The sequence below is a fragment of the Xenia sp. Carnegie-2017 genome, unplaced genomic scaffold (genome assembly GCF_021976095.1).
Source record: "Xenia sp. Carnegie-2017 unplaced genomic scaffold, XeniaSp_v1 HiC_scaffold_16, whole genome shotgun sequence".
NCBI classification, from domain to species: Eukaryota; Metazoa; Cnidaria; class Anthozoa; order Malacalcyonacea; family Xeniidae; genus Xenia; species Xenia sp. Carnegie-2017.
In genome coordinates, this window is record NW_025813469.1 from 2,820,038 (window position 1) to 2,838,065 (window position 18,028).

An 18,028-nucleotide genomic window follows, 5' to 3' on the forward strand; every position below is an offset into this window, starting at 1 on the left:
TCATTCACATTTGCTGTACTAGAGGTTAAGCTAAATTCATACAAATGCAAATTTTCGCATCTGTTTTGAGCCGTTAAACATTGTGCTTTGATCGCCTTCTGCACACGTTATAATTATATTCCAAAAACACCTGGTCGCCATTTCCAGACATTCGTCATTTTCTGATGTCCTGATTGGTCGGTATTTCCGTCAGGGAGAAGCCCGCGTGGCATTCTCGCAATGAGTCAGTCGAAGAAGACAAATGAAAGGTGAAAAACGGCAATTATTAAACTTTTTCCTTCTTATATGTTGTATTTGCATGCTTTCTGCAAGCAAAGACCTTGTATTTTACACTGTTTATTGAAAACATACGCGACGAGAAAATATTTGCCGAATAAAACGGAATATAATACGCTTGTCAATTTCGATTTGGCTATTTGCTATCATGTTGCGTTGCAACAAAGTTGGCGGTGTCGTTGAATGCAAGTTGAATGATCCTGAGTCATCATTCATGTCGTTGCCATGGAAACGATGCCAATCATTCATTTATTAATAAACACAGACGAATTTCGATATTTAAATACACTCACTGTTGAGTACACATTTCATAATTCCTTTGTCTACATAGAATTACTAATATACCACAAGCTTAGCTATATTTGTCCATCTTTGCCTATATTTAACTCGCGACAGTTACTCGCGCGATACAACATTCTAAAAATAATCCAGGAAGGTTGGAAGATGAACGCGGACAATGTAAAGTACTTATCGGTCAAGAAGACAGTCTTTAACGACGATATCAAAGCACTGACAGCCCTATCTTTAATCTTTTTGCAGTTTAGCTCAAATACAGTTAACGCATATTGCAGAATGAATTACAAAATTCAGTGTTTTTCGCGACTCGTTCGATATGAGCGAATGAACGTCCCCTTTATTCAAAAACACCAAGTATTCGCTGCTTGCAATTCGAAACAAAATGTTGGACGAGGTAAAAGAAGATAGAAAAAACATATTTTCATAAAGACAACAACAACTTTATTTAGACTGTCGTCATACAAAAAAAACCCGAAGGAGGTCGGTCAAATTGCCCAAAGGCCGATACCCCGGCGACTTCGTGACCTTTAATCATCGTGTGTGTGTACATCAATGAATGTTGTTTTGAACCCTCCGTAACATGGAACGCGAAGTGTTAAAGATCCCGCGCAACGTTAGCTTAATTTTCCATAACAGAGGGCGTTTAATGACAAAATTGTTACCATAATAATACCATAGCAAATTCCAAAAGATAAAAAGCTTTTCAATAAAACAACCACGCACATTTGACAACCCAGTATCCAACGGCGAATTTTTCATTTTTTTTTCGTGGGAAACTTCGAGAACACAAAAATGTGGTAAAACGCGTAAAACTCGATGTTGTCACGTGTGACAATAGTTATTTGGTAGAAAGCTTTCGTCATCTCTCAACTATTCTATTCAACATTCACAGGGAATGGACACATCTGTATGGACTAAGAACTCATCAAAAAAAACCCATAAAGCTTTTCGATGAACTAAACTATGATATACGGAAATAGGAGTATTGTAAATAATCGAAGAATACGAACTAACTAGAACGAAGTTTGGCATTTTTTAACAATAAACTGTAACCGCAGACATGTTTGAATAACTTTGACAATAATGAAGAACCAGCATGCACAATTTAAACCACCCCCATCATGCATTGCATTCTTGCATTCATCCCACCTTCACCGACCCTCCTTCTCCCAAAACAGGGGTCTCTGTTGTTATGGCATCTCTGGATCACTGCTTACAGACAAAGCTTTCAACAATTGTAAATATTTCGCAACGTATTGAGTTTGAATAGCGTCTCTTTCGCGAGCGTGCGATTTATCATTTGCTCCAGATAAGAGCTTCGTGCCCTTAAAATTCCATCAATTTGGAATGTTAATGATAGGATTCAAGTTGGCATTCACCCAACACAGTACATTTTTTGTAAACACTTTGAAAATGTTGTACTTTGCAATCCTTGACCTTGATAATTTTTTAAGATATAAAATAAAATATAATACGAAAAAGCTCATCTTGTAAACTCGAATTTAAAGTTATAAAACAAAACAATTCAAATTAGAATATTTAAATCGTCTTGTTTTATAAATTAAATTTGAGTTTTCAGACCATGCTTTGTTTTATTTTTATTTTATGTGGTAGTTAGCTAGATACAGTAAAATTAATAAGCCCTTAATGATCGAACGCGAGGTCTTGACGGAGAAATAGCGGACCGAGATGTTTTTGTATAGACCAAGCCCGTAGGGCGAGGTTTGTACAAAAAGACAGAGGTCCGATATTTCTCAGTAAAGACCAAGAAAGCGAGGTTATTAAAAGGATTATTATATGGCATTATTTGACCTGAAACGAAGCTTGCTTTCTTTCTCGTCCTTGCTGTTTTTTACCGCTTGGCTTTCACTTTTCTAGTTTTCGTCCATAAAATATAAATCGTTTTAAATTGTATTGTCTGGATAGTTAAACTGTTTAAAAATCGCTGTGCAAAAAAAAAGTATACAGATATCACCAGGTCCCTTACGTGCTCGCCCCAATCTTTTTGCCCATCCAGCAATAAGTATGAGCATACCTAAAATTCGTCTATTCGTCTCTGAAAATATTTATGCTTAACAAGAACAGGGCAATTCTCCCGTCACGCGCGTGACATAAGCCCTGTAGGCTAATTTTGTTGTTATTCGTGGCTTTAAATGGAAGCAATAATTACTACCTTATAAATTATTGGTAATTTATTCGGTGTTAGGGTGAATTCATCAGAAAACATATGACGCCTTATAGTTTATCACAATACTTCTCAGAGATGCGAAGGCAAATGCGCTAAGTCACGTGTGTGACAGTCAGAAAAGGGAGGTTGCTGAGTCCTTTTAACAAGTGCCACATTCTGTGAGCTTTGATATAGGAGAGAAATGAAACAAACATGAAATACCCCGTCCTTTAATGCTTTTGTAAACTAAAATACACGATCAACGTATTATACCTTGTAGTTTTTGAATATTTATCATGAAGCCTCTATTTCAGAGAATCGCCCAACAATAGCATATCTATTATCTCGAGAAATTTTAGAATCAACATGAGTTTTTGCTTTTGAAGGAGTTGGTACTAGTACTTGGTACAAGGAGTCGTGCGATAAATATAATAGTATATCATTTATAAAGTATGATTTGCGCAAGATCACATGAGGGAGGTTACTCTTGTGAGAGCAATGGCAATTGGGTAAATTTAGGGTTGCCTGGAGGTAGGGAGAAAAAGGGGGAGGGGTACTACCAAAGTTAGGGTTGCCTAGTGGTTGGGAGAAAGGAAGAAGGGGTATTACCAAAGTTAGGGTTGCCTAAAGGTTGGGAGAAAGGAAGGAGGGATATTACCAAAGTTAGGGTTGCCTAGAAATTGGGAGAAAGGAAGAAGGGTATTACCAAAGTTAGGGTTGCCTAAAGGTTGGGAGAAAGGAAGGAGGGATATTACCAAAGTTAGGGTTGCCTAGAAATTGGGAGAAAGGGAGGGTACAAAAGTTAGGGTTGCCTAAAGGTTGGGAGAAAGGAAGAAGGGTAAAGTTAGGGTTGCCTAAAGGTTGGGAAAAGGAAGGAGGATATTACAAAGTTAGGGTTGCCTAGAAATGGGAGAAAGGAAAAGGGGTACAAAGTTAGGGTTGCCTAAAGGTTGGGAGAAAGGAAGGAGGGGTATTACCAAAGTTGGGGTTGCCTAGAGGTGGGGAGAAAGGAAGGAGGTTATTAAAGAGGGTTAAAAGAGGAGAAAGGAGGAAAGGTACCAAAGTTAGGGTTGCCTAGACGCGGGGAGAAAGGAAGGAGGGGTATTAAAGTTGGGGTTGCCTAGAGGTGGGGAGAAAGGAAGGAGGGTTATTACCAAAGTTAGGGTTATCTTAAAGAGGAGAGAAAGGAGGGAAGGGTATTACCAAAGTTAGGGTTGCCTAGACGGGGAGAAAGGAAGGAGGGGTACTACCAAAGTTAGGGTTAGAGGTGGGGAGAAAGGAAGAAGGGTTATTAAAGTTAAAAGAGGAGAGACAGGAGGGAAGGGTACTACCAAAGTTAGGGTTGCCTAGGTGGGGAGAAAGGAAGGAGGGGTACTACCAAAGTTAGGGTTGCTTAGAGGTGGGGAAAAAGGAAGTAGGGTTATTACCAAAGTTAGGGTTGCCTAAAAGAGGAGAGACAGGAGGGAAGGTACTACCAAAGTTAGGTTTGACTAGAGGTTGGGAGACAGGAAGGAGGGGTACTACCAAAGTTAGGGTTGCCTAGAGGTTGGGAGACGGGACGGAAGGGTACTACCAACGTTAGGGTTGCCTAGAGGTTGGGAGACAAGAAGAAGGGATATTACCAAAGTTAGGGTTGCCTAAAAGAGGAGAGGAGGGAAGGGTACTACCCAATTTAGAGTTGCCAAGGTGGGGAGACAAGAAGGAAGGGTACTACTAAAGTTAGGGTTGCCTAAAAGAGGAGAGGAGGGAAGGGTACTACCCAATTTAGAGTTGCCTAGGTGGGGAGACAGGAAGGAGGGGTACTACCAAAGTTAGGGTTGCCTAGAGGTGGGGAGAAAGGAAGGTACCAAGAAAACGGCGTCAAAATGGGAAAGTTACGGGTAGAAGATGTTAAAAAATATGGTATACTAATAGATAAATTTATTTTCCTGTTTGTCATATTTTATAACAATGATGATTATAAGATATGAATAACAAATTACACGTTCAATTATGTTATTTATATGTCAATATACTCGCATTTGAAAATCAATAACGATTCGCGTTCAATTTCTAAGAAATGTCGCATCCAGTTTAAATTTTGCCCGATTCAAAATATGGGAATATAATTATCAATTTTCGCTTTATTGCGCTGCGCAATGCATTCGGCAATCCAAACGATATTTCGACTTTCCTGTTCCTTCAATTTCACAAAAGCGTAGAAGACACCGAAATGGAACTGTTGCTCGAAAGCGAGAGTGTTCAACTTTACCTCGTGTTCGAAGAATTTGTCTTCCAGAGTCTTTTCCCCGGGGTTCGTACCAGCGCCATCAAATAGCCGTCGATAGTCCTTTTCACATAAAAATATTTTGAAATTAGAATAAATCTTAAGATGGCCGACGGCTGACATGTCAAATTTACACTGTAGAGTAATAGTCCAATACACAGTAAATTCAACCAGAAGCGTAATATACAAAGGTCAGGTTAGAACAACTCCTAAGGGGCCCTGAAATACAATGGCCCTGAAGCACAGAAAAGGGAGCAAACAGCTGGGGGAGTGGGGCGAACTTTGCTAGCACACCAATGCATGCATCTGAAAATCTGCATCTTCTGGTTAGATGAGTATAGATCCACGCATCCGAGCCTATAAATTTTACAGAGAATTTCTTCTAAGGGCTTCCCAATCTCCATTACGGCCCTGGCACAAAGTCAAATCCACTTTCCGACTGTAGACACACGTGTCAAAAATACGAGATCAAATTACAAAATTCGGACAATCAAATGGTCGGACATACGTATTATTGTACATGTAGAATAGTGGCAATAAAATAGAATGAAGATGCTCGTGGGGCATTTGCGAATTGTATTTTAGAAATACAAAACGACTAATTATAAAGGCAGATAGTGTAAGAGTGAATAAAAACCATTTTCCGTCAAATTAAAGGAAAATTTGGATATTACACGCAATGTGCAGATACAAAGTTATAGAGAAAAACAAAAACATCTCTAACATTGTCACGGATATTACGAGTGGCGTAACAAAGTGTTGATGAGTTTGATATGCATTTGTCAAAACAAACTTCAGACGACAAAGAGCATGCCAACTATATATGATCGAAAACTTGCTCAGCGTATCTACAAGCACCAATTTCAAATTAATTGAGAATTAAACTGAGCATGCGTAGTCAACTCCACCAACTTTCCAAGTTTATGGTCATGGCAATGACCAATTGGATGTAATAGTATCGATTAATGAGTAAATAGCTCGCTCAGTCACAAATTTTCAGATATATCATCTACGCATGCGCAGTTTTCTTGAGCATGCGCAGTCAACTTGACTAGCTGCCCATGTTCATGGTCATGCTAACAACCAACTGCATCTACTAGCACCGATTTTGAAGTAAATAGCATGCTTAGTAACAATATAATAGAGAAATCATCTGCGCATGCGCTCGAGTATGCGCAGTCAACTGGAATAATTGTTCATAGTCATGGCAACGACTAGCCATATGTAATTGCACTACATTTGTGGCAGTTAGCTAACTTAGTCGCAAATTATTGAAGAAATCATCTGGGCATGCGCAGTAGCGACTTTAATAATATCACAACTTTCGTAAGGCCTTTGAATTTATGTATATAAATGTAAAGCTAAATATATGGATAGTAGATGTCAACTAGCAGTGGAAGCTGGGTGCGATAAGTATGCAGTGGCTTAAGGGCCCAGACGTTTCGGGTCGCGACCGCACTCTCCCTGCGTACCCCGAGCAAAGCCTATCGCAGGTGATCTCGGGGTCTGATGGGCGGAAGCTTGCTATTGACATCCCCAAGTAGGATAGCGTGGAAGGGGCCGAAATCTCCTACCGAAACGTTAACATGCAGCGTTCTAATGCCTTACGCTTAAGAAGATATCGGGAATCATGGACCGAAAACGGGGGTTTTTGCTTTCGAATTTTATCTTGTTTACTTTTTATTCTCATAAAAGAAACTAGAACATCCAAGGATACTGCAACAACTTCTGCCAATTTAATTCAACTTTGAACATGCTTATACGTTTTTATACCATTTACAATATAACTTTCTCATAACTCTCTCGAGATGAGCGACAGCCTCTCTCATCACGAACGAAAGCATCCAACGCAACAACATGCCAGTATTCAAGCTTTCCTTTGATCGTTATGCTTTTTTCTAACACAAAATAGTTAATTCTCAAAATATTAGAGCCCAACAAACAATTCTAATACTCATTTTGAGAATCCGTTTCCCGCCTGGCACTTCAATGGCAACAAAATAGTAAATATTTACTGTTACGCTTTCTGCCTTTATAAATAATCGTTCTGAATAACTAGAATCAGATTCACTAATACCCTAAAACTCGAAATCATCTCCTAACCATTTTATTGCCACTATCGTACATAAACAATACTATGTCCGACCATTTGATTGTCCGAATTTTGTAATTTTAACCTCGTATTTTTGACACGTATGTCTACCGTCGAAAAGGTGGATTCAGCAGGATGTTTTCTCTTGTGATCACAAGAAAACTTCAAAGGCAAACACAGGCATCAATTCATGTCAGTCGAGTTCAAAAGGTTCATGAGACTTACCGCATAATATTCGGCAACCACTTTTACTTGATCGTATTCATCAGCTTTAGCAAGCATCGCAAGTCCTTCTGGGTAAAGTTTACCACAGGTTGGAAACAGCTTAACGCGGTCATCTTTACTTAGTTCGGTGCCAAAAGAATTGATGGTGATCATGAACGCTCGTCTGTCCGCTTCAAACTGTACAGAAATTAAGAAATAAAAGATGTTCACTTCGTTCGCAGGGCTTTTTCGAACAGGGAAGACATTTGCAAGAACTCAAGAGCAGATTAGTGCAAGCCTTAGACCGAAGGGCGTATCCAAAAAAATGACTTTTGATTACGTTTTGATTTAAGTAAATCAATTTTATTTGTAAAAGAAAGATATTAAGAAGTTCCGTCTCCAAACAGATTGATAGCGAGCTCTAGCAACGACTACGAGTAGAACTACGAGCACGAAGTTAGACCGTGTAAGGGCATGGTACGAGGAAGTTTGTTGAATGACTATAAGAGGAGCACCGCATTCTTCTTAAACATCCACGTCTCAATTTGTCAATGAAATTATCAATGAATCTGTAATGCTGATTTGGCGAGATCATACCGAGGATTCTTCACAGAAAAAACATTTAACTATTCCATATTTTATGAATTATACAATGTGTATAAAAAATATGAATCGAAATTCTGTAGACAATCGGGAATTTGATGTTATATTTCATTAAGAAGTTAAAGATTTTCTCCTTGTTTACTATTTCATGACCAATAGAAATGATCGAGTACTCTTCAAATAACAATTGCAAGCTAAAATTACGTTTTTCCACCGCTGAGAATTGAATACAATTATCAAAGAGTCTCCAAAGCATGATAGCTACAACACAGGGAAAAACTTTCATCTGTTTTTGTTTGAAATGGCAGTGAAACCTCATCAACTGCAGTCAATACACAACGGTGTAAAAATGAAACTTCGACTTGCATTGTTTATTTGAAGAGTACTCGATCATTTGTGATTACTATGAAATAAAACAAGCACCATTGCAAAGCTTAGAAGCTCTTCTTTCTTCCTACATCAAAATATAATCGTAAAACACATATCAAATACATGACAGCATATCAAAGTTCGATTCGCTTTTCTTTATGCACACTGTACAATCCACCTTTACCACCTTGAGAAACACGTGGTGAAGCACGTGCTAAAAATATCATCTACTCGGACAAACATTGCACGATTTATGTATGCGGTGTTCAGTGCTGCCACTCGTAGGGGGAAAATAAAGTTTTGGTAGGTGAAATGTGCATACACAGAGTGGCAGCACTGGCGGTGTTTTACACGTGTGTGTAAACTGTCGAACAAAATCTGCTTTTTCTCTGTAGTTTTACCGACTAATTTGGTCTACGGTGTAATGTCAATGTTATGTATTGTGTAAATTGTTTTTACGCATGGTGGAGAGACAACGGCGCGGTAATGGTCATTGTAGTAATGAGATTTAAAATGCTTCTGTTGACGCAAGCCTAAGAAGACAGTAATGTATGAATGAAAACATGCGCATTTCGCTCGACCAACTAAATGTGTTCGTACGAATTAGCCTACTGGATCTTCCTCCTCTGCTTTGGAAGCAATCAAATGTATAATCTTCTCCACGGAACAATATGGCGAAGTTGCTAGGCAATTAAAAACCAACCTGTAAGATTGGACACATGACTTCAGCCGTGACACCACCAAGATCTTCACAAAACTTGTAGAAACTTCCGAGGTATGTCTACAAAAGGAATATATGGTGTTGCGATAAGCACAGGGCTGTAGTACCATTGCTAATTAGGGGGGTGGTGGTGGTGGGTGTGTTCATATTCATACATACATGATATGCTGTGTTAAGTTAATTGTTTTCTATAACGTGCACATATGCATATGACCCCCTCCCCACCAATCAGTGTGCGAATTAACGGTGTGCAATGTGCAATTTGCACATCGTTTTGGCTAAAATGAAAACAATTGCACATCACTTTTTCAAACGATATGCAAAAAACTTCTTTATTGATTACTACCACATAAATTGGAAAAAGTTTTCAAGCTTAATCTTTACTGATCTTTACTTTATAAATGAGTGCGCTGCGCGACATTAAAATCCATGTTGACACAATGTCATCAAATTTTAAAGACGTTGTCATTTTGAGACTGGGAAGTCTGTCAACAGTCAACACACATGGTGCTTATATGTATATGACATATGTATAGGGGTGTAATACGTTATTAATGTCAATTTTTGCATTTACGTTGTTTTGTAAACCGTTATGTACTGTTTTTGGCAATTGGCATCATAGCTATTTTGAGTATTTTCAGTAAAATCAGGAAACATGTTGATTTTGATTCTTAAAAGAAGACAAAAAAAAAAACTTAAAATAAGCCAAATTTGAAAAATAAACCAAAGGGAATTTTGATTTTAAATAAAATAAACCTAACGTGAGAAAAAGACAAATTTGCTCAAAATCATACGAATTTGTGCACGTTTAAAAATATTAATTTAGCAATTAGCGCTATATAATAATTAACGTAATGTCGATTTGATTATGCCTCTAAAGAAACACTTTTATCCAAAGCAATTGCACATCGTTTTTTCTCAACTAATTCGCACACTGCCACCAATTATCGGCAGTACTACAGCCTGGGATAAACAGCACTGTTTAAGCCTCATGAAGACAAAACGATCGGGTGAATTTAAAAAAAATTAACGAATCAAATTTTACCTTGTACAATGTATTTCTTATAATTTCAATGTTCATCTCGTCCAAATCTTGTTCAGATATGCAATTCACAAAGAATGGAGCTATAAATGCCGTATTTTTTTTAGTGAAAAGTGCAACAAAATTGTGTAAGATTTTATATTGTGTACAAAAAAATGAATTGGCGATTGTGCATTTAAATTGTGCTTTGAACTTTTGTCTTTCCATGGCAAAAGACAAGAGCTCTTTGGCTTTGCAATGATATGCTTTTATTTTCATTACAATCAGAAATGTTTGAGTACCCCTCAAGGAAAAATAGCAAGTCAAAGTTCCAATTTTTCATCTTTGGGCATTGAATAGAATTATTGAACATTGCTTAGCCTACAATGATACAACACAGAGAAAAACCAACTGTTTCATTAGCTTTTGTTTGAAATATCCGTGACATCTCAACAATTGTATTCAATTCTCAGCGGTTTAAAATTGAAACTTTCACTTGCAATTTTTATTTGAAAAGTCCTCAATTTTATTTGGTTATTATGAAATGAAGAACACATCACTGGAAAGCTAAAGCATTTATGCCATACAAAAATATAAGTATGAAACACAACTTCAAATATATGATGATAGCATATTTAAGTTTGATTCACTTTTTTTCATACACACCGCATATTCATAAAATAAACTCCAGTATTGTTAATCATTCAGCCTTACCAAGTGGTGTATCGACCAGGACAGCATTGTACAACTCTACTGGTGTCCCTGCTATGTTGATGGAGGCCATTTCTTCAAAACTTCCCAGTGGATGACATTTTGGGATGAGTTCGGAGATAGTTCTTTCATGCAAAGTGCCAGTTATGAGTAAAATGATGTTGTCAATCATGTAGCTATATCTAATGAAAGATAAAATATCTTTGACTAAAATAATTCATTAAATTTTATCAGTGATAATTGGAGTTACATTTAAAAAGTGTCGCACAAAACTTTTTCTATATTCATATACTTTGCCATTCAAAAACTTCCAGAAAATGTTTTCACAATTGATTTTCATAACAAATCAAAGGAGTACCAGCCAGGGGGGAGCCTCAAAACTGTTGCACAAAAAAAGATGAGGGGAGAGGGGAGGGAGCAATTGTCAACGGACAGGTGGGAAAATGGTTGTTATGTAATAACTTGGGCACTTCTGTACCTGTTGGAAAATTACCAACTTTTGACCTAAAAAATATTAGCCTATTGCCCACACTAGAAATTACTAAATTTATTATTCCAAAGACCAGACCCTTACGCTGTGATAAACACAAAAAGATATTGAAAAGATTCAGGCAAAATATCTTGGCAGTATCTAGGTAAGATCAAACTAAACTAATGACATCATTTTTCCAAGATCTTACCAAGGTCCTGAGAAGGACTGTTTTTGAGTCAACAACAACAAAAACAGCCCTTCTCATGACTATACCAACCTGGACGATCAACATCTACAAACATCTGGCAATACTCCCGGGTTCAAACCATTTACTTTATCTTACCAAGGCTTAAGTAAGATCTTATAAGATGGATACAAGACCTTGACAAGATCATAAGCAGATCCATATGATTGGGGGTAAAGTTTCATGCGTACATCTCCATACACATACTAACGTGATGTAATCCATGAATGTAGCCAAAGGCTCCACAGCTTGATTTCTCAAATGACGAAACTCCATGACCATTTTCTCACGAAGCCTGTCATCAATTACAGACACTGACAGTGGCCCTGCTTCATTTTGCAAGAAACTGCCGTAATCTGTGCTTTGCAAGTGCAACTTCAAATCTAAAATAGTAAAAATAATTATTTCTACAGACAACATGAAGGACAACAGTGCATAATTTCATACTTTTTTCACTGCCATAGTTCATTATCTTCAAAACTTTTTGTCAAATGCCAAAAATATTCATGAGTCACAGTCATTATGAGTATTTTGAAATTGACTTATGTGAATAGATGGAAAAATGAATTAGTGCAGTTTCATTATATGTTGTCATTTCACACTTAAGTGGGAGAATTGCTAAATACACAATACATCTCAAAATATTCTCGCTAATCCTCTCAAGCCAAACTGTAAAAGACCATCAGATTTACAGTTTTCGAGTTGGTAATCCAACTATGTTCAGATTGTAGGAGGTTGCCTCCCAATTGCAAAACACAAACTTACTACTAGATCATAGATAAGAGAAAAAACCCGGCAAAACAGAGATCTTTTTAAAAGACATTTGGACAAGACATGTCTACTAAATGAAATGTTTTCAAAACAAACAGATATTGCTCAAAAACTGTACAATTTTAGCTTCTTAAAACACTGCCATGTGAACATCATGTGACAACAGTCTCCTTTCACCGCTCAAAACATAAGACTTTTTGCCTGAAGATAGTTTTACGAAGAATTGATTATTCAAGAACTACGTACCTTCCAGCGTTTCGCATTGCTCCAAATTATGATAGTCCGTTCGTTTTAAAATTCCAGATCTAAAGCCACGAACTAAACCCTCGAGATAGCCTCCATCAACGTTGAAAAGAAGATCAGAGTACATATTATATTAACTTTATACTTGAAGAAAATAATCGTTTTCGTTTTTCTTTCTCATTTATTTCTTCAAACGTTCCGAGTCCGCTGACCATCACATTTTCCTGATGATGGGCGTCATGTAAGCTAATTGAAATTTCACTTCTCCAGAACCCGTAATCCAGCTAAATTCAAGCTTTGGATCCGGAATCCAAAGGGTGGGATCCGGAACCCGACACCACATTGCTTCTTTACTCCGAACAGTTCACGAGACGAACAACTAAGGAGCAATGATGACTTATTGTTGACAGTTCATAAGAACAATGACAGGCTTTTAAAAAATTCACCAGTTTTTCATTCTTTGCTATCAATATTTAAAGAGAGTTATGACAATGTTTAAAAATTAGAGGAAGAAAAACGCTTCATAAACGAAGTACTTCCTTCTTAAGTCCTGTGTTCAGTACATTGAGTTAAATATCGCTCATCAGTGACGGAAACTTACTAAGATACGAAAATACATTAGGACAAACAGTGACGCTGGAAGACTGGGACTTAGTAAGCAGCCAGGCAAGAGTGTATCCTGTGGATAATTTGAGGGGGGTGTCAGTGTTTACATACTCATGGTCTGTGTCACTGAAATGCATGTTTCTACAATCATTAAATAAAAACATGTCAACATTAACCTTTCCCTTTGCAACCCAATTAAGCTGGAGGTGCCTCTGGAGGTGTTAAAAAAGATAACTCGACAGGAGTTTCACATTTGTGTTTACATTTTTCAGTGAACTTTCAACGCAAAACAAAATCGACCAATGACAGTAAAGGATATAGGAAGAATGTTTAACAGATAATAACTGAATCTAAAATTTGAGACACTTTCATTATTTATAATGTACAAGTCGTTGTTGCTTCGAAACTCCAAAACTTTGCCCAGTAAAAAACCCGTAATGGATTTGTTTATAAACTAGCCATTATTGTTTTTACCTGAGCATAAAGCGCTACAAATCAAATCTGGGAAAATAGGATGAGAGCAAAGAAGCTCCTTTCGACAACAGGCCGACATTTTACTGTTCCTCAGAAACCAGCAAGTTACATTGTCAACGAACAAAATGTTCCGTGCAAACTACACTTCTAAATCAATTCAATAAGCTGTCATTGAATAGAATCAATTGTTTATTACAAAAACACGAAACATACGAAACAGTCGATTACAACACAATACAATGACATCTCCTTCAAGAAAGATGTTCAAAAACCAAATGTCTTCCTTTCGAACAGGTCACGTCAACCGGACATGATGAACTTCGACAATTCTTCGTAATTTATAAGACCCTCGGCGTCTTCTTTGCCTTCAAGAATTTTATCGACTTCTTCGTCAGTCATGGCGTCAGCCAGGGTTGTCAGAACATGGCGAACTTCGGCATCACTAACAAAACCGTTTCCTTCGTGATCGAAGCACTTCCATCCTTCCAAGAAGGCGGCCAGAGTGCCGCTATTTCCCTTTTTTGCGCATTCCTCGTGATAGCTTAAATATTCCTCAAATTCCATATCTTTTCCTGCGCCCAGTTCCTTTATAAACTTATCAATGTCGGCACCCATCGGATTCAATCCACAAGAGCGCATAATGTTTCCCATTTCTTCGACTGGAACCTTCTCCTTGCCCTTTGTATCGAACATCATGAAAGTGTCTTTGATCTCGGCAATTTGATCTTCAGAGAAAGACATTTTCTGCGGGGAAGTGCTTAAAAAACGCCTTGCAAAATGCGAGAACTGACCGCAAGGTGAACGTCACGAAAAATGAGCTAATTTAAGGTGTCGAATTGATCAATCCCCCCACAAATAACGACGGAAGAAATTTGCATGACAAGTAAGAATCGATCTCCAGCTGAGCTGAAATCCTTTTCAACGAGAAAATGGCAATTTAAAAGTCTGTTTCACCCTTTGTCCTTTAAGGTTCTTACAACGTAACTATGTCACAGTCCGTTTTCGAAGAAAGTCAACGTTCATCACTTGGATGAATGTCGATTTCTTTGCGCATGATAGTTTTTCTGCTGGGATCATGATTTTATTTTCTCAACAGGAGTCATTTGCTAACACTAAGTCCACACACTCAATTTGTAGCAATGAGGTGCAGGTCAAAAATCTGCACTTCAAAACTTGAGAAAAAATCCCCAAAAGACGCCCTCGCATGTTTCCCGCCATTGCAACAAACATGAAAGAAGTTTTAAAAACTAAATCTCCAAGTCTGGGAAATTTTTACATACATTTTAAGCAGTCATACATGATGAATGTCGATACAAGTAAAAATTACGCTCAAATTACCACATTGTATGGTGAATGACAATTGCTAAGGCTCTACATACTACGACAAGACGTACCGTCAGATAGCAAGCCATCACAAGACGACGTTAAACGTTCCAATATTTTTTAAAAATGCTGCATTAATTAACTATTTTCTAAGTAAAAACCTTCGCTAAGCTTGAGTTTTTACGATATTTCAATTTGACGTTGCAAATGCATTAATTCTCAGGGGGGATAGTGACTTTTATCCTGTGCCAGGCGGTGGACAGGACCCCCCGTAAGTTCCATATTGGAGCTACATTTTCCGGTTGACTATTGTAGGAAGAATCTATGGCCTTACAACAAACCTCGACAGTTTCACGATTCTCCACGGGTATCGTCGCCTCCCAAAGAGTCCATCCCCATGCCTTACCATCCGGTTGCTCCGTCTTCTTGAGATCAGCTATCTGCCATGTTTTTCCTGTGGACATAAACATTTATCAACACAAGTTTCTTTCGCATCGGTTAGTTGTACGAGAAGGACACAGAGATATCATGCAAGATCCCACCAAATCAACTTGTTTCCATGAAGAAACTTAAAGCAAAAAGTGGGAGAACATCAGCCTTAATGCAACAGTTGTTCCTCCGTTTTGATTATGCTTATGACGTGAGCACAGTCAGGTAGCAGTATTCAATCGAATACAACAAGAAAGTTAATATTTGAAGCTAGCAAATTCAGCTAGTGCCAATCTTTCCACACACACACACACACCCCAAAAAATGATCAATAAGACAGTGAGCTAAAATGTGACGCGCGGTTGTAGGTAAAATTTGGCTTCATGTAAGAACAGGCATATGCAGCTCAATACTAAGGCAGCCATCCAGTTATAAATTCTGTTTAATGATTTATGCAGAAAAATCTTTCATACACGAAAGAGTAAAATCTCCTAAATGAGATAACCTATAAATGAATAAGAAAAATTCAAAAATTCACACAACAATATTTTCATATCTCACGCACCTCCATCGGGAGAAACATCAACTCTGACGATACCACGTCCACCACCACTCCAAGCATAACCTTTGACAGTAAACTCTTCAGTTCCCTCCTCGAGCAAAGCACCGTTCACTGGCTCACATATGGCAGACTGCACGGGTAGATCTTGTATGGATGGCATGGTAGTAAAGTCTACTGTATCCCAGTCTGTACAAGGAGAGAATCCTTTGTAATCGTTGCGTTGCCAGTGACAACGACTTTCTTCGTCCGCTATCACAATCTTGCTCAACCATTTCACTTGACGGGCACCTACAACACCGGGTATTATGATCCTAACGGGATATCCGTGATCTTTGGGGATATCTTCACCGTTCATCGCAAAGGCTATCAATACATCACTGCTAGGATCCAAAGCTTTGCTAAGGGATATGGAGGCACCATACGGAGCTTTAGAAACGTCCATATCTAAACCTTCAAACTGTATATGTTTTCCAGTGTAGTCACTTCTTTCTTTAAAACCAGCCGCCATTAAAACATCCTTTAACTTGACTCCAGTCCACTTCGCGTTTCCAATAGCACCTTCAGCCCAAGTCAAACCTTTAACTTTCTTAATAACGTTCATTTCATCTCGTCTATTTCCCGCGCATTGAATCGCAACCGTCAGAGTATGTTGCTGAAACTTTGTTTTTAGTTCTTCAAGATCAAAATCAACCGGTTTCCCGCCGTTTTCAAGATCGATCTGTAGTCGATACGTCTTCGGATCGACTTCGGGAACCGGGAGGTGATTTCTGACGTAGAAGAGCGTGTTAGGGGTAACGATACTGTCCCCCAGTAGGGAGAGTGGTGTTTCTGCATTGAAGGGTCTACTAGAGCGAACTACAAGCGATGGATGGCGTTCTGGATCGTTGTGGAACGGATCACTAAGATCTAGAGTTGACTTTTTGTCTTCTGCCTGTAATTTGCAAAGAAATCAGCAAAAATTGAAGATTGATAAACGAATTAGGCAAAATTGATAAAAAATGAAAACATTTCACAAATACCTTCAATTCTCCAATCCTATATTCTGCCAACATATTACGAACTTCCTCAGTTTGATGAACTGCATACATTGCCCAGAAAGGCTCTATAGCCCCCCCTGCAGCAAGTAAAATTTTCTTCCCCCCAGGATGTTGGTCCACAAACTGAGTAATGTCATATACCTGACCTTCAAAAGTCACCCATATACCATTCTCCAAAGAATTATGTTTGGCAACATCATCCTTTGAGTACAGGGGTGGGGTGGGTGGCGCAACTTTTAACTTTGATCGAGCATTTAATGTGTTTTGTCCATATAGCAGAATCACACCAGTTCCAAGTGAGCCTGCAACTATGCTAGACCAAAACAACTGTCTATTTCTAGAAGTTTTGGTTGTTGTTTGATGATTACGAGTGGTTTGTCCACCCAATCTACTTCCTCTAAGAGCATTCTTTAGGAAGTTTGAGAAAGGAAATCTACTTCTTTTGCATAAAGAGATCATCCAGACCTATATGTTTATAGGAAAATTTGACATTTAGTGCTTCAACCATATTCCTATAATTACTTCTTAAATCTATTTAACAAGTGCATCTTAACAAAGACAACCAAGTTATTCAGCTTTATAACCACTATCGTGTTAGCAAGTACACTACACTAAATTATCTTGACTCTGATACAACTCAAATCATTTTGATTGTTTTTCATATTATTAATGTAATATTTCCATAATTTCGTAAAAGCACTATAGCCAATACACATTTAATATAAACGACAACTTTTTTGAAAATAGACATGTTTCGACATCTCATGATGTCATCTTCAGTATGAATGAAATAATAGGTGATACAGGGTTTATATAAAAGTAATATGATACATAAATTAGAACAATAAAAAGGAAATAAGATAATATAATGAGGAGCGTCCGAGCGTATTATAAACTAAATATTGTATTGAATTTGAAAACTTGAACATTGAGGTCAGGGTTAGTTTTGTTAATGTGGAGTGCTTCTTTGATTTTAAGGGTGAATGAGGTGTCGGCAGTGTCGATGATTTTGAAACAAGAGGGTGAATAGTTGGTTTTGCATGAGTGAGATTTAAGAAGGTGTCGGTAGATGTGAGAGTTTTTGTCTGTTGTGGTATGTTCCCTGATTCTGGTGGATAAATGGCGCGAAGTTTCGCCAAT

At 37.9% G+C, this 18,028-nt stretch overlaps 3 protein-coding genes and 1 long non-coding RNA gene across 4 annotated transcripts in view; 1 reads left to right on the forward strand and 3 right to left on the reverse strand.

Annotated features, from left to right (window-relative positions):
* The first annotated feature begins 176 nt into the window (after nucleotides 1-176).
* On the forward strand, nucleotides 177-1,630 carry LOC124436956. The gene is made up of 2 exons (XR_006945552.1): nucleotides 177-248; nucleotides 1,466-1,630. It is a non-coding gene; the product is annotated as an uncharacterized LOC124436956 (long non-coding RNA).
* A 3,013-nt stretch (nucleotides 1,631-4,643) lies between these two features.
* LOC124437559 (V-type proton ATPase subunit d 1-like) lies at nucleotides 4,644-12,675 on the reverse strand. The gene is made up of 7 exons (XM_046987527.1): nucleotides 12,461-12,675; nucleotides 11,655-11,826; nucleotides 10,731-10,909; nucleotides 10,041-10,120; nucleotides 8,978-9,055; nucleotides 7,324-7,500; nucleotides 4,644-5,069 (listed from the first exon to the last, which is right to left on the reverse strand). Exons 1-7 carry the CDS (start codon nucleotides 12,582-12,584, stop codon nucleotides 4,830-4,832), a joined length of 1,050 nt encoding a protein of 349 aa, XP_046843483.1. The 5' UTR covers nucleotides 12,585-12,675; the 3' UTR covers nucleotides 4,644-4,829.
* A 717-nt stretch (nucleotides 12,676-13,392) lies between these two features.
* Nucleotides 13,393-14,367, reverse strand: LOC124437561 (myosin light chain 3, skeletal muscle isoform-like). Its single transcript, XM_046987531.1, has one exon. It carries the CDS (start codon nucleotides 14,276-14,278, stop codon nucleotides 13,838-13,840), a length of 441 nt encoding a protein of 146 aa, XP_046843487.1. The 5' UTR covers nucleotides 14,279-14,367; the 3' UTR covers nucleotides 13,393-13,837.
* Nucleotides 14,368-14,791: 424 nt separating this feature from the next.
* The window catches only part of LOC124437554 (sulfite oxidase-like), a 40,674-nt gene continuing 37,437 nt past the window's right edge, over nucleotides 14,792-18,028 (reverse strand). The window contains exons 2-4 of the mRNA XM_046987519.1: nucleotides 16,871-17,353; nucleotides 15,855-16,782; nucleotides 14,792-15,314 (exon numbers count right to left, since the gene is read on the reverse strand). Coding sequence (XP_046843475.1) covers nucleotides 15,073-15,314; nucleotides 15,855-16,782; nucleotides 16,871-17,347 — 1,647 coding nt within the window. The 5' untranslated portion in view covers nucleotides 17,348-17,353 and the 3' untranslated portion in view covers nucleotides 14,792-15,072. The remainder of the gene's footprint in view (nucleotides 15,315-15,854; nucleotides 16,783-16,870; nucleotides 17,354-18,028) is intronic.